The sequence below is a fragment of the Bactrocera latifrons genome, unplaced genomic scaffold, assembly GCF_001853355.1.
Source record: "Bactrocera latifrons isolate USDA-ARS-PBARC rearing strain unplaced genomic scaffold, ASM185335v1 scaffold_177, whole genome shotgun sequence".
NCBI classification, from domain to species: Eukaryota; Metazoa; Arthropoda; class Insecta; order Diptera; family Tephritidae; genus Bactrocera; species Bactrocera latifrons.
Genome location: NW_017535263.1, coordinates 494,999 through 517,870, shown reverse-complemented (window position 1 = coordinate 517,870; position 22,872 = coordinate 494,999). Strand labels below are relative to the sequence as shown.

Below are 22,872 nucleotides of genomic sequence, written 5' to 3'. Positions count from 1 at the left end.
TTGTGTGATTGAATAAGGACACCTTGACGTTTTAAAACAAGAATGAAAATATTCTCAATAAAGCATGTTAAATTTCGAGATAATGTAAGGACTATACTATCTGGTTTATTATAAACTAAATTAGAACCTGATTTTTTTTTTATATTAAATACAAGTATATGAGAAAGGATAAGCATTGTGACCTTACAACTTCATACCATTCAAAAAATTTACCAAAACATGGCAATTTGTACATTATGATATGGATGGTATTTCAGCAATGACCTCAAATACACGGATAAATGAACAAAAACAAAAAAAGGTCAACAACACCAATGTAAAGGAGTGGACTTCGTAATTTAAATTAAATTGAAAATCTATGGAACACAGTGAAAGTTTTCATAAAAATAAAGTACTTAAGAATAATGACGAACTAAATTATTCCGAATTCATGGAACGCAATATTGGTTTGGTCTGCTAAAATTTAGTTGATTTCATGTCGAAGTGGTATAGATGAGTTTTAAACAGCTATGGATATTAAAAAAAATTCCCTCAAAGGAAACCCCCTTGATCACAATACACTTGTGCCACCGTTTTTTCCAATCCTCGAAACAGTTGTTAAACTCGATTTCCAGAATAGCCTTCAATGCACGTAGCGACTTCAATTGACTCAAAACGGTTTCCCCAGGGCGATCGTTAGAGTACACTACACCTCGATAATCGAAGAAAACGGTCAACATAACTTTGTTTTGTGATCTGCTTTGACGTGGTATTTTCGGCTCGGCTCACCTTTGCCACATTATTCGACCGATTAATCGTCTGTTTGCAGATCATAAGCATAGATCTAAGACTCATCGCCTGTACTAATACTTTTTATGACATACTGGTAACCGAAAAGCATAGTTTCACAAACGTTAACGCTGCGCTGTTTTTCGAAAAAAATGAGTTTTTTTGAAACCAATTGTGCTTTCCCTTTCCTTAGACCCAAAAGATCTTTGAAAATGGTTTTCATTGATCTTACCGATCTTCTAACGTTGCCAGCAAGATCTCTGACTGTTAATTGTCGATTCTCAAGCAACAATTCCTTTATTTTATTGATGTGCGGATCAAAAGTTGATGATGATGCCCATTCTGCACTTGGTTCTTTTATATAATTTGTGCCGATCAAAACACTTGCTCGTGACAAACAATTATCACCGAAGGACAATATTCTGAACGTTTCGACCCCTGAAATTTGATTGCGCACAAAAACTTGAATTAACTTCTTTGTTGAGTAATTTCACTCACTAGCCGAATTGACTTTATGTACTTCAGAAAAAATATTTCGACAAATGGGTAAATTAAAACGCCTTACTAAATGTACTTACTAAAATAAATGTTAAATATAAAAAACTCTTTTCATTGCGAGCAGAATTTATTAAGAAAATGATCCCCATCTAAATTTCCAAACAAAACGGTCGCTTCGGCACGGAGGTCACTCTCAGTTAAAAAGGCGTTTTCAGTAAAAAAAAATATATGCGGCTGGTGAAAAAATCTTTATTCACTTTTCTTAATTGATTTCACAAGCAAAAATTCAGCGTCGAAAGTCTTATGACGACGCCGAACTAAATATTTCAGAGAGTCATACATAGATTACTAGAAAAGACATATCCCACTGATTGCTTAATAATTTTCAAATCCTTTTGCATGGCTTCTTCACAAAATCCAATAAAAATCTTTTATATTCATTTTACTTACAGTGCGCATAATAGATAATATTAAATAAATATTTTATTGAACGAATCTCCTTAAGTATATTAATGAAAATTTAACTAAGTTGTACTTTTTATTCACTTATCTCCAGCTTCTATTAACATTTCACTTCATAGCGCTAAAATCCTTGAGCTCCCTTGTACCGCAATGTTGCATAGCTGTGTTGATAACCAGTAGCAGGCGCACAATAATTCGAAGAACCAAAGAAGCCACAGCCACCACCTCCACCACCCCCTGCACCGGTGAGTCCATCCACAGTAGCACCAACCGCGGGTCCACTGCCAAATGCATTATAGGAATTTGCATAATTTTTTGCAGCAGCGGCAGCTACCGCCGCCGTTGAATACATGCCAAGTGTTGGAAAGCTCAAAGTGTAAGCGGCTGCCGCTGCGGCCGCATGATCCATTTGCTGATGAAAAAATCCACCAGCACTGCCACTACCGACGATGGCTTTATCGAATTTGTGCGTGACGGTGATGGGCGGCACCGGTTGTGGCGTACTCGCCAATATGGAGCGGCCACACGTAGAGCTCCGTTCATTGCGGCGAAATTTGGCGCGTCTATTTTGAAACCATACCTATGACAGAACAGACAGACGTATAAGAGGCAAAGAGTAAATGGTAGTAGTTGTGGCAGTGAGTGACTTTTAAGAAAAGTGCATAAATGTATTCATCGCATGTGCAGGTATTAAAATTTCATTGGCGATTTTGTTAGTACAGACACCCACCTGTACACGTGCCTCACTTAGTCCCACTTTGTTAGCCAGCTCTTCGCGTACGAATGCGTCCGGGTAGTGAGTACGTTCGAAGACCTTCTCCAATGCAGTCAATTGGCCAGAGGTGAACGTAGTTCGATTGCGACGTGGCTTACGTGAATGTTGTTGTTGCTGTTGGACCGACGTTATGGGTGGCGGCGGTGCAACGTGCTGTGAATGTTGTGTAAGCATTTGCTGTTGTTCACTGTGTTGATGCAACATGTGCGTGGTTTGCGAATTCGGCAGGTGATGTTGTGAATTTTGACGCGGCACCGGCACTGTGTGTGTTAGCTCCATTAAATTGGAAGCATCGGGGTAGTCGTCATTGCTGCTACGGAAACTGTCATCTGTAAATTTATATATTGGGCCTTTTAAAATTCTACTGCGGGGGCTTTTACGCTGCAAAAGCCAAAGAATAATAAGAATTAACGGCATGCCGACGGTGAGATCATGGCGTAATTTATACGATCCTTTTGAAAAATATGTGTGTTTACGACAGAGGAGTAGAAGGCACGTGTTTCCAATAAATAAAAAAACTCAGAAGCCTTTAGTAATTAGATTCGTGCCGTCATGATAGCCTGACTTCAATAAAATGTTGATTTTAAGAATACACATTCATGAAGAACTTGTTCGAACTATATTTTGTACACAGCTACCAGTAAAATTTTTAATAGAAAAGGCGAACTATAAATCATACTTAGGACAGGGTTCTATAAAAAAGTCTGGTTAAATACGACATCGACTAACTTACAGAATTTTATCCACTCGTGAACTAAAAAAAAACGGTTTTGTTTTTGTCGAATGTGCGCATATTCGAAAATACTTTAAAAATTAAGTTCATTCGGCAAATGACTTCTAAGTAAGATTTGTCATATCATCATGGAAAGATATACGATCCAACAACGAGTCAAAATTATTAAAATTTACTACCGAAATATGGTGTCAGTAGCCTTAACTTTAAGAGCGCTACGTCCAATTTATGGTCATCTTAATCGTCCTTTTAGATCCACAATTGAGTGTCTAGTAGAAAAAATTGAATCCAAAGGCACAGTAAAAAATGTTTCCGTGCCATTGAGACAAAGGAGTAACGAAGACCCGAATCAGTCTTTCACATGTTGTTCTTAAGCATTGGACATCTCTCTGACGTCGAAATGGTCAAGTCAATTGGTCGCCTTAATCATGCCATTTGACGTCATTAGACTATTTCCTGTAGGGCTACGTCACGTATAGCGACGATTGAAGAATACGAATATGAAACAGGAAATTGCAGCAGTATCGGCCGATTTATACCAGAAAAAAATTAGATTCAGCGTCTGGAGTTCAGCAAACGTGCCTTGTGGACTATAAAATCAATCAATCGAATGTACGTTCACAAGAATACTTTTGTAGCGCTCTTATTGAAAATCTGTTAGTTGCCAAGACATGATATGTTTGTCTTCCCTAAAACTAAAACCTAAGACGAGCTGAAATCCGGATGTTTGTCTGTCCTTCTGTCCATTCGTCCGTCCGTCCTGTCTATTCAAGCTGTAAGTTGTACTATCTGAAAATTTAAATATCCTAATGAAACTTAGTATACTAGTACGTATTCCTTGGAAAAAATGCAGAACAAGTTCGTAGATGGCTGCCACACAACCAAATTTGACTAAAGCAAATATTTTAAGAACACGTAACGAAGAAAAATGGATGAAATCGGATTATAACCCCGTTCACTTCCAATGTAAATTTTTTGTATACTATTAAATACTAATAAAAGCGCGATGAATCAAGAACTAAATTCGCCAAATATATTATGTTCTACCCCCGATATGGATGTGCTCAACCGATTTAAACCAAATTTGGTATAAGACATTACCACAATATTTTCATGTTACAGTGTTAAAATGAGCTACTTCCCATACAACACAATTTTAAATTTCATTTGATCCTTTCACTTTCTGATATACAAAGCAAGAGCAATTAATATAACGAGATACAAATTTGCACATATAGTGTCTTATGACAAAAAATTGTCCAAAATGAGCCAAAACTGTATAAGGCTCTTGGTATCGAATATGTGAATCTCAAGGAATATAGTTGGCTTTTTACGAAAAATATCGGCCAATGTGTCAGATATATACTTGAAAATTGAACAGAATCCGTCGCGAAGTCAATAAAGAAATACAAGAGAGATATTGAATATATAGATATTTATAAGAGCTGGAGTCATAAATGGACATTTCAGTGAAAAGCCTTATCTCAGGACCTACTCGAACAATATCGACCAACCTGTCAATCTGTTGAATATATTATAGAACATATTTCAGAAATACGTATAGAATCGATAGTATGCCTTTATGCCAAAAATGGGTTGGGTCGGATCAATGATTTCTTTAGCCCCCATATACCTAATAGAAAGATTTTTGAACTATCAGTTGAGTTTATACCGCATATACCAACAAATTTATGTGTCATTTTAATAAAATTGAAGAAGTTTGTTTTTCTAATAACGATGCATCTTTGTGCATAAAATGGATTAAATCGGGAGTAATATTGCTGTAAATCTCATATGACTTAAAACCTTGCACTTGAAAGTATTTTCCTGACTTTGATCCTGGCAGGTTGTCAGAGTATGAATGTTCGGTAACACCTTCGCCCTTCCTTTCTAGTTTCCAAAGGTTTTATATCTTCAAATTTCTATCTTTTGTTCGTTAACCTATAAACACACCCTAGTACAAAAAAACATCCTTATATACCAAATTAAGTGTACTACTGAAAATTTTCCATGCATTATTTTACATTTAAGAAAGCAATAAATTCCTATAAATTCCTCTTCCCTTCAAGCCATATATACATACGCATGTAGTCACAAGTAGTAGCATCGTAAACATTAAATCAATTCCACATAGTGTGAGAACCTTCAAATCAAAGCTCAAATTACACATTAGGGGAAAATGACCACCGCATCTATGTAACTTAGAAAATATAGCTCCTTACGTACACCCACACTATCAGCCACGCCATTGTGTCGTTTACAACACATTAAGATTTTTACGACGCGTCAGCATTTGGCGGGCAAGCGCCAGAGGACCCATCAAATGTGATTTTATGTGTCAATGGTCGTTGTCAATTTCATTGTGCCGTTGCGGTGAATCATTAAATTTTGCCGGCTAGTTACACAGCATGTTTACAACCTCTCAGGCGTCACCACCAAATACAATAACAACAAAATGGTCAATTGTCATGCTTGACACTAGACTCGGCACGTAGAGCAAATAGCTTGATTTTGTTATTACTCACTTAACACCTTTCGCCAGCTGACGACAAGCACACACGCAAACACACACATAACTACACAGATCCTTAAATAGTTTTTCGTGCATTTCTCTTGAATACATCTCTTTAATACTTTCACTTTCTGGTTTTCATATAAATTTTAGCGAGAATTTCTTTCATTTAATTTCACACTTTACGGTACTTGGTAGACCATTAGCACCCCGCAAGGCAATTGCATTTGGTAATCGAATTAAAAACTCGTAAAATAATGATTTAGTATTCACATTTGCTGGAAAATATTTAGGTTTTTCACATATTTAGTAGTAATAGCACATGTTTAATAGCTCATTGGGGGCATAAAAATGTTTAGCATTACCTTGTGTATTTCAGTTTAATATTTCAGTATGATTTTATCCTCAACAGCTAAGTTAATTGATTTTCTGAAAGCATTTCTAGGCATCTGCGATCTTTAATTATCAGCTGCTTTTACGATTGCTCCATAAAAGTATGTTAGACTTATGTATGTGTTCGCATCCACGAAACATTTTTGCTTTTTGTTTCAATGCTTAATTTTTACCAAATTTAGCACAAAATTTTTATACGGTTTTTAAAAAGTAAATTTTCCCAAACTTTAAGACGGATTTTGCATAATCTTACAATAGTTAAATGGTAACAAAATAGATGACAATTAGTTGGACTTGATTTGAAAACAAAGCCCGGCAAGAGAAATAATTTTTAATCGAAAAAATGGTAATTTTTTCAGTAGCTTTTTTTGGACAGATCACGCGTGAGTCGTGTCAAGCTGTCACGTTATTTTTGTTCAGTATTGCTTGGCATTTCATCATGGAAAAACTTACGCCTGAACAACAACTACAAATTGTTCAACAATTGTTATGAAAATTCATGTTCTGCAAAAATGTATTTGGTGCGCTTTGCTCTACTTATGATCGATAACATCGCCAGTACGCCAACTGAGCATACTATGCGCAACATCATCACCCACGTTGGACCCAGCATTTATTATTGAATAATATTCGACCAAAAAGATCACTTCCAGCACGAAAATATAGCAGCCGTAGCTGTGAGTATACACGAACAGCAACTCTGACTGACGTATGGACCGACTTGACGCATGCTACTTCGAGATCTTACATAAATTTTAATTTACAAAATACAGCTTGTGCAAGAACTGACCTCGCTCAATCTTCCCAAAGGCTCTTGAAAAGTGTGGAATACTTCTGGCTCAATGGATATGTAAACAAAACTTCAAAATTTCTGCATTTGGGATGAAGAATAACCCGAAGAGCTTCAAGAGCTCTCATTTCATCCAGAATAAAAAATGGTTTGGTGTGATTTGTAGAATCATCGATCCATATTTCTTTAAAAATGATGACGATGAGAACATATCCGACAATAGTCACCGTTATCGCGCCATGATAACCGACTATTTGATTACTAAAATTGATGTTCGTGATCAATAGATTTATTGAGGGGTGAGCAGATAATTTCACGTTTTGGGCCGGTCGATTGTGCAATAAGATCATATGATATCACTCCGTTTAACTTATTTATGTTGGGATATGTTAAGTCTAAAGCTTATGTGGAATACCCCGTTTCGAGTCAGGCAAAACATCACATGTTATTCGTAAGTTACCAATCGAAATGCTCGAACGAGTCATCGAAAATTGCACTCAACAGATGGGATATCTGATACCTAGCCGCGGCAAACATTTGAAAGAGATAATCTTCAAAAAATAAATGCCAAATAATGTTCTTTCGAGTGTTACATAGTCATCATTAAATTTGAATTTTTTGTGTTATTTCTTTAAATAAGCGAGTGGACGAGGCACCCCTAATAGGTATAATGTCTATACCTCACGAACTACTATATTTTTAGCCTTTTCAACAACACTTGCTAAGAAGAACAAGGGGTATTAAACCATTTCACACAATGGAAAAAATTTATGAAATCAAATGATAACCAGGCCAATCCCATAAAACGATTATATTGAAAACTACTAAAGGTTCAATAGCTCACTAGATAAGTACATCAGCAGCATTAAATTCTGTACATATGATGCAGAAAGGTTTCATAGAAATCAGTGTAAATATTGAACAATGGGTGTGGCAATGCCCGCTTTTCATGTGAAATACCTAAACTAAGGAACTACTCTATAAATTTTAACCAAGTTTGGTGTATAACATTAATTTGATATCGTTAGCGAAATCGAAAATCCCATCGCCTTTGTAACAGATTTGAAAATAGTGCATATCTATGTAAGTCTTTCTCTTTACAGTATATAAATCTAGCAATAGGTAAGATTTCAGAATATTTCTTAGAAAAAATTTTGCCTCCGAAGTATACTATACGAGTATGGTAAAAATCGGACAATTAGTTTTCATGCCCTCTGATGGCGTATATGTCGACCTCAGCGCCTATGTCTGACTTCATACCTGAGATATACATATTGATGAAATTCAGATAACTTCTTTTTCCCGTAATAAGTTTTCCTTCCGTCAAGTTTTCGTTTCTTAAAAGCTCACAACAAGCATCGAATTGTTCCTAAATTTTTGTCTAAAGAATACTATCATGATGCGTCTGTTTTCAATCTTCGTCAGCTATAGTTCCCTATGACTTTTTCCTATTTCTAAAAATAAAGAAAACGCTAAAGCTTCGTCGGCTTAAAAGCATAGATGATAGTAGAAGCGCATCGATGAAAGAAGTAATGGCTATGCATATATATATATATATATATATATATATATAATATATATATTTTTTTTTCAGAAAACGAAAATACCTGATAATTTTTGAACGCACCTCGGTATACCCAATATATGAAATTCGGTTAGAATTAATTAGATTGATTATAATATAAATAAATCATATGAAGCAATATACAGTAATGAACACAGTAAGTCTATGACTTATAATTTATATTTAACTAGGGGATCCGGCCACGCGTTGCTGTGGGATACGTGTAGTGAAATTTTTATTTACGAATAAAGGCGAAAACATTTTTTTGGTATAAGAATTTTGGAAGAATTAACGAAGGTTACCAGCTTTCTTTCCAGTTAATAGAGTTGTCCGCTTAATAGAGCGTTAATTTAATAAAGCTTCCACTGCATTTTTTATTTACAAATTGTTTTTACTATCCTATCTTCTAAGTTGGTTCGAATTGGACACGGTGTGCTAACTTTTACTAAAATTGGTTCAATAGTTTAGGATTCCATCGGGGACAAACAACGTGACACATACATTTTATATGTATGTAAGACACCAAATATGCAATCGAATCCCTTCAGAAAGTCGTAGAATATCGTGTATTAAACTCTTTCGCAAACTCCTTTAATACCTATTTTTGCCAACTCGGAAAATATTGCAGGGCTTTGATCCTTACAAGTTGCGTGTGTATAAAGAATTTGGTTATAACAGAGGTAAGCTTCCCTTTCTTATTAAAATAAACATATTGTAGTATTTAGGAGAAAACTTTTACTTTAAACTAACTTTTGATAGTCACATATGTATTTTATTTGATTCTTAATGTTTTTATTTATTATCCACAAAATTGGACTACTTGTTATTTTTTTGAATGCATTAAACCACTATTTTACTATTATCAGGAACTGATCTATTTAGCAGATAACTGAAACAAAATCACTCATTCACTGTAAAATACCGCGAAACTACTGCGAAATATGATAAACACAAATAAATTCACATAAATTCCAAACTATAATACGAGCTTATGCCCAGTAGCAAAAAGTCATACGAGTAGCGCTTGTCAAGGAACCGCCAAATGAAATGTCACTGATCCATGCGATGACACAAATTACGCCGGAACGCGCATAACTCAAAACAATGTGAAGGAGGCAGCCAACAAACAGCGGTCGGCAGTTGACATTGCTTGAAAGCAGGGGCTGAAAATCCGAACGAACGAAAAAACATACAAAACGATGATGATTTATAATTAGGTGAAAATTTAGTGCTCTTTAAAATTTAATTATTCATCTCGTTCGCTGTGGGAAGTCACACCGACAGCCACTTGAATTGTGCGATGTATGCTTTTATTGTAGTTGCTGTTGTTGTTATGCTTGCCGACACAGAGTATCTGTGCGCATAATGATAAATCGTTGCACACACACGCGCCATATGTGGGCAATTTTTGAAAGGCGGTGCTTGTGATTCTGATTTGACAGCGGCGCATAACCGAGCTGTCAACATAAAAGCAACAGAGTTGACATTTCGAGAGGGGAGATAGGGCGAGTAAAAAATTAAACTGAAGAAATTGTGAATTTATCTATGAGACGTATAATCAGAGTTATGGATATGTCTTCAGTATATATATTAAGAATGATTTTAACCAGACGGGTCTTATATTTTTTCCCCACAATTAAGAATTTACAGCTTTTCTTTAATATAAAGTGCAATGAGATGTCGCACCTAGAGTTCAAAAAGGCCTAGTTGTGAAGTTGATTGGTACTTCAGAAGGCCAATTGCCCTACAGATTCGCGAAATTATCAGATTGAAAATATAATTTGTTTTGAAAAATACTACGCAGTGTGAAGTATGTTTTATATGATTTTCTTCATATTCGCCAATCGATCGATATTCAAATACATACAGTAGAACTTAAGAAAAGATACTGTTCTAAGGAGCCAGGACAGTGAGGGAGAAGATTTTCTGAACTGAAATAAGAAAAGTTGAAATATCAATCTTGGGTAAACTTAAATATATTTGAACTCCCTGCCAACTTTGTAATGATTGCGAAGTTCTACAAGATTTGCTATTCATATTTAATATAAAGTGTTTACTGTCAGTTTCTGTGATAAAACCGCTATGGAAAGGGGAATATCGCAACCATCAAACAAATATTATTCAGGCGAATCCTTTGTGTATAATAACCTGGCCAGCATTTGGCGGCAATTCACAAACGTTGACGTATTACTTACACGCTTGATGTGATATGTCTCAATTTTGATGAGTTGCGACGGAAACAACTGACTGCTGTTCACAACCAAAATGTGTGAGAGTATATGTGTATGTAAAGTTAAGTGAGCTAAAGATAAGCAATATCGAAACCGTGAACTTCGGCTGCACCGAAGGTATAATACGAGTACAATTCACAGAAGCATTTATTTTATTAATAAAAGGTGTAAATAACATATGCTATAGAGGTCCGATCTGTACAATATGCATGATAGCGGATGTTCCAAGAAGAGGTATTTTTTCAGAAATCATCATTTAACAGATCAGGAATGGAATGAATTGGGGGCATTTTACGTCGAGATCTTAAATTGGAAGCGTATAGAATACAGCCTCTGCAAGAACTTTAGCCACTCGAGCTTCACAAGCCATATTTTGTTCGGCGATGAGGCCCATTCTTGGCTCAACATAATGGTATATAAATAATCAATATTGCGGCATTTGTGACAAAGAATAACCTGAAGACATTCAAGAGCTGCCATTTCATCCAGAAAAAACAATGGTTTTGTGTGGTTTGTGGCCCGGTGTAATCATCGGTCCATATTTCTTCGAAAATGATGCTGGTGAGAACGTAACCGTCAATAGCGACCGCCATCGGGCCATGATAACTAATTGCGATCTCGGCGACATTTGGTTTCAAGAAGACGGCGTCAATTTTCACATATCACACCAATCAAAAGATTTATTGACAGAATACTTCGGTGACCGAAAATTGGACTCAACGGATGGATCATCTGAGATATAATTGCGGCCAACATTTGAAAGACAACAGTTAAGTTTCTGTGTTTTTTCTTTAAACAACTAGGTAGCCTCGAAATGGATCATTCTTTAATATAAGTCAAACTTCGTGAAGATAATTTGTTAAATAAAAAAGTTTTCCAAGCACTCGATTTTTATCGGTTAATTTGTATGAGAACTATATGCTATAATAATCGGATTAGATTATGCTCGAAAATTATAGCGTTGTTTTGGACAATAATTCCTGCCATATTTTTGGAAAATAATATGTCAAATAAAGAAGTTGTCCATACAAGAACTTGTTTGAGATTATTCAATTTGAATGCCAGTCAAATTCTATAGGGTTCAGGGTATAAAACGAGAAAATAAAATTAAAAAAGTTTCCACGAATATCGACTGACTGAGTAATTTAAATCCTCATAAAAAAACCAGCATATACAGGGTAGGCAAATGAGTACATCGATGGCACTTGCGGAAGGCACCCACAAACTACACAAATATATTTAGCACTTTTTATAGAGACAATAACTCAGTCAATTACAAATTACGGAGAAGTAAAAAACAAATTAAATGTGAATTCGAAAAAACTACTTCTTGCAGATGATAAATAAACACACACACATGCGTACTAGTCTGTGAGGTATAAAAACAAACTCCATCAAAGTGACGCAGCACAAAATAAATCTGTCACATCACAAGTGATGCCAATTTGTCACCAAACTTCAAACATCACCCTATCACCACCACAAATAAGTAGCTATAACGAACGCGCTGTTGTTGTTTAGTTTTTTTTTTTTTATTGGCTTTGTGTGCCATAAAAAACCACAAGCACGACAGTATAGCCTCTGAGGGATTGTTGTCTGTCAAAATAATGTGGGATCGCATAAAAAACGGGTGCGCCACAGAAGTTCCTACCCTTTAAGTGTAGTTTCCTTAAGGTAAACTGAACAAATAAATATAGAGATCGGAAAACGAGTAGCGTACAACAGACATGAAAACTCGGCAACCAAATGCTCAATGAAACAGAAGCGTATAAAAAGTTAAATTTCAAGTGGGGAGAAGCACCAGATAAAGTGCAATGCACACCAAAATGTAGTAGAAACCATAGTGAGTAAAACCGACAAGCGACTACATGAGTGTGGCAACATTTGAAAAGGATACACCTTGTGTTGCATCGTTGCACATGCGGCATGCGACTCAAACTAAATTAACTTGGACGTTGAAAATGCCGTGACAGCAGCAAAGAGCGCATAGACGTGCATATATCTAGCGAAAATAAGTGCGTTACAGTTGTTGTTGCAATGCATTGTTTGCTGCAGTCACCAGTAGCAACATGTCACTTGAGTCTATTAAAGTTGCGCCATAAAAGAGCAACAAGCAAGGATAAGATTACACGAGTAGTATATTGAAAGCAAGCGCAATGACGGGTATCAAAAACAAACAACAACTACAAATTTGCTGTAGAATTAAAATACAAAAATGGAACGTTTCCAGTTATTACAGACGAATTCGATTTTAGCAAAAGTTAAAAATTCTAATGCAAAAGTCTCACTTACAGCCAAAAGTTTGAACAAACAGAGCCTTGTATATACAAATTGGTATATGGCGTCAGTTTCCACACAAAGTGAACTTTTATGTCAAGACTTTTAGTTGAATTTCCTCCCAATTTTCGTATGTGTTTGTATTGTTTTGCTTGCGGTTGCTCTTCTGGCTGCGCTTGTTGCTGGTTGCCGGTTGCCTTTCTGGCTGTCAGCAGCAGCCGGCACTGTCAACACGAATTAACATTATGTCATTTGTGAGAATGTTGGAATTTTTAGTTTTTCGTACGGTTGAAATGACTGCCTTCCGCTGTCAGTCGAGTGGAGTGGAAATGCACTTAGTAGTGTGCGTGAGCAATACTCTCTCTATACTATGTACAGGCATATACCACATAAGACTGTGCGTTCAGCAGAATGCGCCAAGGTGATGCCGTCGACAAATTGTTGTGATATTCAATAATTTTGCACAACTCGTACTGTATCACTAAAGGCTTCGAACAAATTATATTTTGTATTAACGAATCCATTTCATCGAACTCATACCAAATTTTCAACTTGAGCTAGAAGTTTTCTTCGTAAACGAAACTCAATATAATATTTTAAGTGATATACAAGATCTAAAAATATATGATTGTTAGTGTTGGAAGCAATTTTAGATGCTTGTAAAAAATTATTAACCGATTTCAGCCATTCTTTGTATACACAAGGTCATTATCGGTTATATGCGAGTATAATTAACTACACAGCAGATACCTGTAGTAACCCTTTCGTCACATTCGATGTAGGTGTGACCATGGTCATTAACTGATCAGATTCCAAATTTTTTTGCATGGAAAGTAAGCAATTTGCTATTTCAAAGTAATAACATACTCAGATTTTTCTGCAAAGGTATAATCGGTATAAAATACAAGTATGAATGGGTAAAGCTCGAATGTAATCAAACTTTTCATACTCTTGCAACTTGTCAGGGTCTAAGCTGGAGAAATAACTTCAGGTGCATAAGGTTTGTAAGTTATAAGGAGTTTAAGGCAAGTTTTCACCCAATTTTATCCATTTTAGGCACAAAGATGCCTCGTTATTATAAAAGCATGCTTGATTTGCATTTTAGACATAATGGAATTTAAATTGATTTACATATATAATATAAGAAATTGCAGTGTTTGTAGTCCGGAACATTTTAACTATTTATTTAATATAAAAATTGATTATTGTTGAATATATATACATTTTATTAGTTTAAAATTGTCAATTTGGCATTAATAAAACGAAATTTGTTTACCTAAATTTAATATAAAATTAAATTTTTCTGCAGAACTGAGCAATTTTTTTAATTTTTGATATTTTTCAAAAATCGTAAGTCATTGTATAGGAAATAACATTAAATCTAATAACCTCTTTGAATTTTTTTGTTTCAGCTATTCATTCTGGAGGAATCATGTCAGCAGTTGGGGCACTTTTTTCTTGGTCGAAGAGAATACATAACAGTTATTTTTCAACATTTTTGTGAAAAAAAAGTTATTAAAATATAGCTGAAATATACCTTGTCATGTTCAAAGAACTTCGAAGTATTCGATCGAGTACTTTCTTTTAAGAAATTCACGAAAATTGCCTAATATTTCATGCGTCACACTGGTATAGCCCCTTAAAGTTCTTACCACGGCGCTTACTTCTGCGATCCCCTATGCCAGACTATAATTTTATGTCTTAATTTAGGGCTAAGTTATAACAATTTAAACATTTTCGTTTAATGACGTTTTATCTTAATTTTTACTAAAGTTATAACAGACAGACAGACAGACAGTCACTCTGATTGATACAAAGAACCGTCAAGGTGAACACAACTACTATAACACCGTCGAAGTGGAACTGTTACCATATACAGTATCTAAACGCTTTTTAATTTTCTAGTGAAATTTCTTTTTCGAAAAATATATTTGAATCATCTTGCTTTATTTCTCGTATTTTTATTCGACTTCCGCTAGTATCTGGAGGTAATGATGACATCGGGTTTGGAGCGTAATATTTATTACACCAAACTCATATTTCTTTAAGAACAATGAACTTTTACAATTGCATCAAATACAATATCTATATAATTTTCTTTATATGTTTGAACCTCTTTCTCCGAGAAATTATTAGTAGATAAGTAACAATTTTTCGGTAAAACGTACGGGCAGATATACCTATAATACTAAATCTACTCAGTTGACTGGTCTTAACCAAAGGTAACATATTTTACAAGTTCATCTCTCAACTCTCCTTTTTTAAAATCTCTCTAATCTTAAAATCAAACAATGCTAATAAATGTACTACAGAAATAAAAAAATTAATGAACTAATGTTTAAGCAATGGATTTCCTTGTGTGGACACGTTAAAAATGTTGCGGTAGGCCTTTGGATGGCCCAAAAACTTTTATAGAAGATACAACGAGTTCATAGTGGGCCGAGGACGAGTTAAAAATGAACCGCGTTGTGAACAACCATCAACCTCTTATGACGAGGGTCACGACCAAACAATCAAAGAATTGGTTATTGGCTTAGAGGTTGTCGATAGACAATTACAGACATCGCTGATAGTGTTGGAATATCATTTGGCTCAGGCCAACTATTTTGAAAAATTCTTCGTGAATAAAGCACGTGAAGTCCCACTAGGTGCCAAAATCGACATTTCATATTGCATTGGTTCCTCGCGATTTATTTACTAAAAACTCCACTTAAATGTCGTATAGAAGAAGGTCTTGAATGCTACTATGCTGAAAAATACTATTCCGACTATTTGGAGGACTGGAAAAAGCGTGGGCAAATTGCGTTTTAGCAGACGGCGATTACTTTGAAGGGGATGAAATCGACTTGAAAGAATAAGTATAGAAATTACATTTTATAATCAAATTCAGCTTACTTTTTGATAACAGTAATACCATGTCGCCGCAAACTAATATACCAAAAGCTCCGTCAGGACCGGGAAAAGCCTCTCCAAATGAAATTTCAGACAAGGCGACTGCCTATAGTACGACTTCATCCATTTACTAATGGATAAAATAATTCGAAATACGGATCTAAATAGAGAAGGTACAATCTCCTATAAGAGTGTACAACGGCTGAAACAAGCAGTCGTCGCACTCCCGAATTGCCTCACACGTCAGTCTTGATAATCATAACTCGAAAATTTCGCATATCTTGTTGTTATTGTAAACGCGTAAGGGGTGTCTACAGAAGAAGAATAATGCCATATATATCCACATTTGTGGACATAAATATGTTTAAATGAGACTTTATATGTATATTTAGCAAAGTATTTTCTCTAATGTTTTTTTGTCGTTATTAGAGTCCATGACCCAGCAACTGAAATCTAAAAATAGAAAATTCAGCTTTTATCACTCATCAAGTCATAATTAACTACACCTTTTAATCAACAATCTGCACTTTTTTTTTTTGATGTCATCAGCTGATCCCAAACCTCAATTAATTGTCAACAAAATGAAAGGAGTGCAACTACTGCAGACGGATTCAATTATCCTTGCATTTTCGATTGCTGTCACAAACACACATATAAAAGCCGTCGGCAAACCCAATTTTGGTGAAATTTCCAAAGAAATTTGAGACATTATATTATAGATGTTTTGCATAAACATAGGCGCACATACATACTTATGTACATATATGAATGCATAAATATGTACTTTGTGAAGATTTACCCACCTAAATCATTTATTTGCGTACCATCCAAATTCTCCTGTTGCTGCTGCTGTTGATGCTGATGGTGCAATCTACCTGAAATGCGGCAATCATTAGCCAATTCCAACAAATTGTTCACGGAGAAACGCTTCACATTCTCCGAATGTTTACTGCCAACGACGTGCAAAGGATAGTTATCTTCGATTTTTGTAAGCTCATCGGGTGAACAGGAATTGCGGCAGCCAACAGTATTACCATTGCCGCTAACGGCAATTCGATCCGTTTGCGGCTGCTGTGTGTGCTGATGATTATGATGTTGTTGCTGCTGCTGCTGCTGTTGTTGTTGTTGATGACGATGCTGTTGTTGTCGATAAGCTGTGCCATCACCGGCGGCGGAGCTCATGTTAATGGTATTGGCATTGCAGTTGTTGGTGTTGTTGTTGTTAGTGTTGTTGCTATTATTGCAATTATGTGCCGCAAATGCATTATGCTGCGTCAGACTGTGCAGATGATCCAACGATGACGCTGGCGCCGATGCCGACGCCAACAATGCAGACGCTGCAGTGACAGCACGACCGCCAACGTTATTAGCGTTATGTAATGTCAACGTGGGCACGTTCACCGTTTGTGGGTAATAGAAATTGTCGGCGTTAGCAATTGAGCCACTCAATTGTGGCATCGCCTGTGGTTGTTGTAGATGCTGTGGTTCGTGATAGTTAAGCATGACTGCCATACAACCACACACACACAAGTGCCACGCAAGCAGATAAAGGCGGCGAAGGAGTGAGCAGCTATTATATGCGGAGACGCGTGCGACGGTTAACAAGTGAAACTCATTAAATTAGCGCAAATCAGTGTCGAATTTCGCTGACTGGACTACAAACTTGCAGAGGCAATGGCCCGACATACATATAAACAAGCAGAAGTGTGCGCAGCAGCGTTATGCCGTTATGTATGCAAGTAGTAGTATTAGCGTGCGTGTGTTTATTTGTCCATTAATTCAATTACAAGTCAATTAATTAACGAAATTGTCGCACGGACATTTGTCGATCTCGATTGGCGGCGACAGCACAACGCCATGGGTGCGCTGCTGCGTGGATGCTAACACAGTGCGCCACGCTGACTAGCTGTCGGTATTAATTTCGAGTCTTTTATTTTGCAGTTGGCGTATTTTTTATATAATTTTTATTTTATCTATTTTATTTTCGCTTCACTTTGGTCAACGCTATTGCGTAATTGAACAGCGATTTTTTGGACGGCGCAATCAGTTGCTCATCACTTTCCGCTGAAGTGTCGTAATTGCGCTGCACAATCACTTTTGATTTCCCACTTTAGTCATTTTACTTTTCACGGCAAGGCTCCCAACAGGTTTATAAATTTTTTGTATATTTGTAAATGCAAAAGTTAAAGCACTTTTTCGCCCATTCGATTGCTGCTTTTCTATTTTTTGCTGAATTGTTTTTTTTACTTTACTTTTTTTTCATTAAATTGATTTTGTTTGTTATTTCGATTTTTGTATTTTCATTTGCAGTTTTTATATTCCACTCTTCAAGTTCCCTAGTGACTTTAATTTGATGTTGGTCTTTCTGCAGGCAATTTACTTTTTTCTTCTCGTCCTAATTCAATTAGCAAAAAACACAAATGAGTTAATTAACTTAATTGCTGTGCAAACACTAAACAATGCCAAAGTCAACTGACTACTGAAATTATTTTCAAATTCTTGTTGGTAAATGAGACGTTTTTTCTTCGCGACGCAGCGCCCCTAGGTACACCTCCGCAACTGCACTCTCATCTCCACCCCTACACCCATTAAATATTTTTACACTAAAGCTATATGCTGCTCTTGTCTCAATCAGATTATCATCTTCTTTTTCAGTAGTTGTGATCCGCAGCGAAAGTATTTACATATGTATACATACACACACACGCACAGATGTATGATCCTCAGCATGTTGATACTTATAGAGGCTCTCTCACTTTCCCATTTAGCATTCTTCTCATTTCAATGGCGTTTCTAAATTTAGTTCGCGTTTTCTAATTGGTTTGTTGGCTCAAGCTAATGTTTATTTTCTTTTAATATTTGTGCGATTGTGTTAGTGCTTAAAAAACCATATGGGCGTTTCTACACGTGTTAACTTCGTTCACGCCCATAATTCCGTTTTAAGTGTTTTTAATTTATGTGTCACGTCATAAGTTAAAAAATAAAAGTATGTGGAAAGATCAGTGAAACCAATGTCAGAGGTTGACAACTTTTGTGGCCGATTGTTTCAAAATGGAATTTAACATATTTGCATGTTTATTGATGGATTCATAAATGCTTAATCAAGCATATATTGCATATTTTATAGTGACTTATAACGAAAAAGTTTTTTTAGAAACAGTGAGGGAAAACCATCATATTGGCATCAAAAAGATAGCATTCTTTTACAGAATGAAACAACAAATTTTGAGGTAGAAGCGTGTCAATGCTACACTCATACCTCTTTTTTTGCAGAGCTCGCAAAAAATATGATTTACAACGTGGCTGAGGACTTTGCACTTATGACGAACCGTGGGTTTACGAACATGACGTCGAAATTGTGCAACTTTCTAGCAAAGGCCGGTCCAATATTAGGCGAAACCGAAAATACAATTTTCTCTGAAGACCATCCCAATGGAGGACATAAGAACGCGGTGCAATCCTCATATAGTAATCAGTCCCAGCGGAGGCTTATAAGAAATTTATGAAAAACCAGATAAAGTGATATAACACATTTTTATCTCAGAAAAAAAATATATGAAAATGTAGTATTCTTTCTGTCTTTCCGTGTTCAATTTGATAAGCCCCATAAAACGATTTGTTTAATTAGGAACACATTAATGATGCCTTACAAATGGTAGTCCATATTGGGTTTTGTATTTGTGAGTTGTAATTAGTAGAAAGAGCAAATGTTCTTAATTGACTGGTTTTCCACTAGTACATCGCTTCAACGCAGTTTCCAGTGACATCAGTTTCTGGCTCTATCTTGGGAATGATTTACTGGATTTTAACCTTTATAACAGTTTATGGATTCTTTAAGTAAATACAGTTCCACGAAAGTTAAAACCTTTTCTTAACAAAAGAATGGTGCTGAAGCAAGATTTTAGAAATTGATCCATTAAAATGTGGTTTATGCCGCATCAGTCTGCTTAAACCAAAGTTATAATAGAGTTTAAAAACCCACGAGAGGGCATCGAAACACGTAAATGTTTCTTCAAACAATAAAATTTAAGCACAATAAACAGCGAAATCGTGAATATGAGTGTGGACCAAGTGATAAATACTGGGTATTAGAGGAAACCAATTTCGGCTATGTCTTCTGGTTCCTCAACATTAGACTTCCAAGAGTTTTTAACCTCAAATCTTGAAAAGTCTGCATAACGGAGGAGAAAGTGGCTGGATGGTTCCCCCTCACGCTCGTCCACTTTGACAACTAGCGGCCGACAACATTTTCGGCCTTACCCCATGAATGCCTATTGGACAGTGCCCAGTAAAATCCCCTAAAAGATGAAATTTTCTAAGGGCAAGAAGTTCAGAAGATTTCCTGTGCTCTACTCTCTATGAAAACGATATCGCAGTTGTACTGGAGATTCGTCATCGACCGTAAGCGCTCGCGAGGTCATCTGAGAAGGGTAAGGATGTCTAGCTTAGACACTAATTGACTAACTTGGAGCGCATTGTTAGCGAACTGTTCTCGGAGTGAATGCTCACCTCCCAGAAAGAAGTTTCCTAACAGTACCTTTACCGGCACTTTGATAGCAGGCACTTTTGTCTGAAAAATACTACAGTGCTCCGGTAGGCTATAGCTAAGGTCGACGGAGAGCTCCTTAGAGAAAACTCTGCCTCAAACCTTCCAAAATCCAAAATTACAAAAAATCATAAATGCTGGCCAAATTTTGAAAAATCTAGGATACTCATTTTATCACACGATCTTAAGAAACACACTAGCCCATAAAGTATAATTGTAAAAGTGAATTCCAGAATTAAAATATTACATTATAATTCACAGAGTACAAATTATGAAGAGCAAGATATTATATTAAGGCCTTTATATGCTGATAAGCTGAATTAATATCCGGAAATGCCAAGCAACTACTTAATTTTGATAGATCACATCCACAATAACAATTATCTTTATATGCAAACACACAATCACACACATTTAAAATATTCCATTACTCATTTTCTCAATATCCTGATATTTGATGTATGAGGTGAAAACTGTCAACAAGTATACTTGAATTCAAGTAGCAATAAATACCAATTAAGATGTCACCAACTATGGCACGCCCCCGACCACATAAGCACCTTACATACATCGTAATAGGACACACATTTTCTGTTAACATATTCTATTTGTCATTCAAATATTCATGTGGTGGAGTGTAATACGAACCAATAAAAACCAAAAAAACCAACGCAAGCACGACAGCACGACAGCAACCAGATGTCCTCAACACATTGGCAAACAACAATGCGCAAAGGGTCCTTGAGAAAAGAAGGAAACCGGAGTCAAATGCCAGCGCATGTTACATATGTGTTTCTAGTTATGTATGTAAGTGTGTACGCATGTGCAATGGGTGTGCGTGTGTGAAATTCATGTCGATGTAACAAAAATATGCGCATAAATCAAAATGATTACAAGCTAGTCATGGCTAATTGCCACAACCACAAATCAATTCCTGGGAGTTGAAAGACGAAATGATGCGGAGAAAATGAAAATTTCCAGAAAATAAACGGATTTGATGTGAGGTTGAGCTAAAGCGTTGAACCGTTGGCGCCAATGCATGCAAGGACTTGTTTGTATGCACAAATATATGGATGAATCAATAATGAATGTAAACATACATACATGTACTTGTATGAACTTATGGTAGTCACATACATATATTGCCCGTATGTCCTTTTGATTTCAGCACGCTTCTACTTCTGCCACTGCTGGATTTTACACGGTTGCCCTTCAGCTTCATTTATATGGTGGTGAAGGAAGTAATGGGCGAGTTCCGAGTTGAATGACTTTAAATTGATTTTTGTGTGTTAAAAGAGTTCGGTCATAGAAATGTTCTTTGGAATGCAAATTGAAAATTAGGAAAAAAAAAAAAATAATATTTAGCAAATACTTTTTCGTCAACAGTAATGATTCTCAAAAAAATGTTCGCCTTTAGGCCAAACTTTTTTTAGATAAAATGGAATTGAGAGCATTTCTTCAAGAGTTTGCTAGTTTTTACAACATTTAAGTAAAAAATGCACCATTCATTCATTTGTAAAGGTATACAATTTCTGTGCCCAAAAAATAAGTTGACATTGTATTTATTGACATTTGTTATTTTTCTTTATTTATTATTTCCAAAAGCATACATATATTTATATCAAATTTGGTTAGCTTTAAAACTTAAATGATTGACTACAAATCTGACTTCAATTTGTTTGCCCCTTAGCCAATACAAACACTTACTAAAACCGGAAAACGAAATTTTTTTTGGTTTGCTCATAGCTATGAAACTATGCACAGTTTTGCAACCTCTGTCTGGATTAATATTCTTGTCTAACTTAGCAAAGCTATAAACCTTAGACAGAGAAGGCAGAGAACGTATATATTAGCACGTATATCAAAGAACGTATATCATACAGAGAACTTAAAGCACTTTATATTATATTTATTTATACATTCTCTGACTGAACCAGATTTTATTTTATTTATGTTGATTGCCTTTATTTAAAATATTCATCTCCCTAAAAAAATGGAAAGAAATCGAGAACATTTTTGTGCGACGCGTATTAATTGATCAAGAGTGCATTGATGAACTTAGTTCACCTTTTGGCGATGGCGATCCATCACGAAATAAACTTTATTGATCCCTCCAAGACGGATTTTGTGGAAGCCGTCCAAAATCAGTTGTTGTTCTGGAAACTATTGCTGCTGTACGCAAACTGATATTGTAAGATCATCATGTGATCTAGCGTGGGATTGAGATTAGTGGGACTAGCATGTATGCAATATTGAATGAACATTTGATTGTAGAAACAATTGTTTCACGTGAAATCCTACACGGTTTATAGTTCACTCAAACAAGGCTGCTATCGATTGGTCCATAGAAATGTTTCAAAAAAAAAAAAATTACGTGCTTCGAAACGTGTCTTTGACAACGTAATAGATGATGAATCATGGTTTTATACGA

The 22,872-nt window shown here is 35.8% G+C and overlaps 1 protein-coding gene across 1 annotated transcript; it reads right to left on the bottom strand.

The window, feature by feature from the left end:
• Nucleotides 1-1,774: 1,774 nt before the first annotated feature.
• Nucleotides 1,775-17,398, bottom strand: LOC108967108 (myb-like protein Q). Its single transcript, XM_018930354.1, has 3 exons — nucleotides 16,699-17,398; nucleotides 2,459-2,832; nucleotides 1,775-2,308 (listed from the first exon to the last, which is right to left on the bottom strand). Exons 1-3 carry the CDS (start codon nucleotides 17,396-17,398, stop codon nucleotides 1,850-1,852), a joined length of 1,533 nt encoding a protein of 510 aa, XP_018785899.1. The 3' UTR covers nucleotides 1,775-1,849.
• Between the last annotated feature and the right edge of the window lie 5,474 nt (nucleotides 17,399-22,872).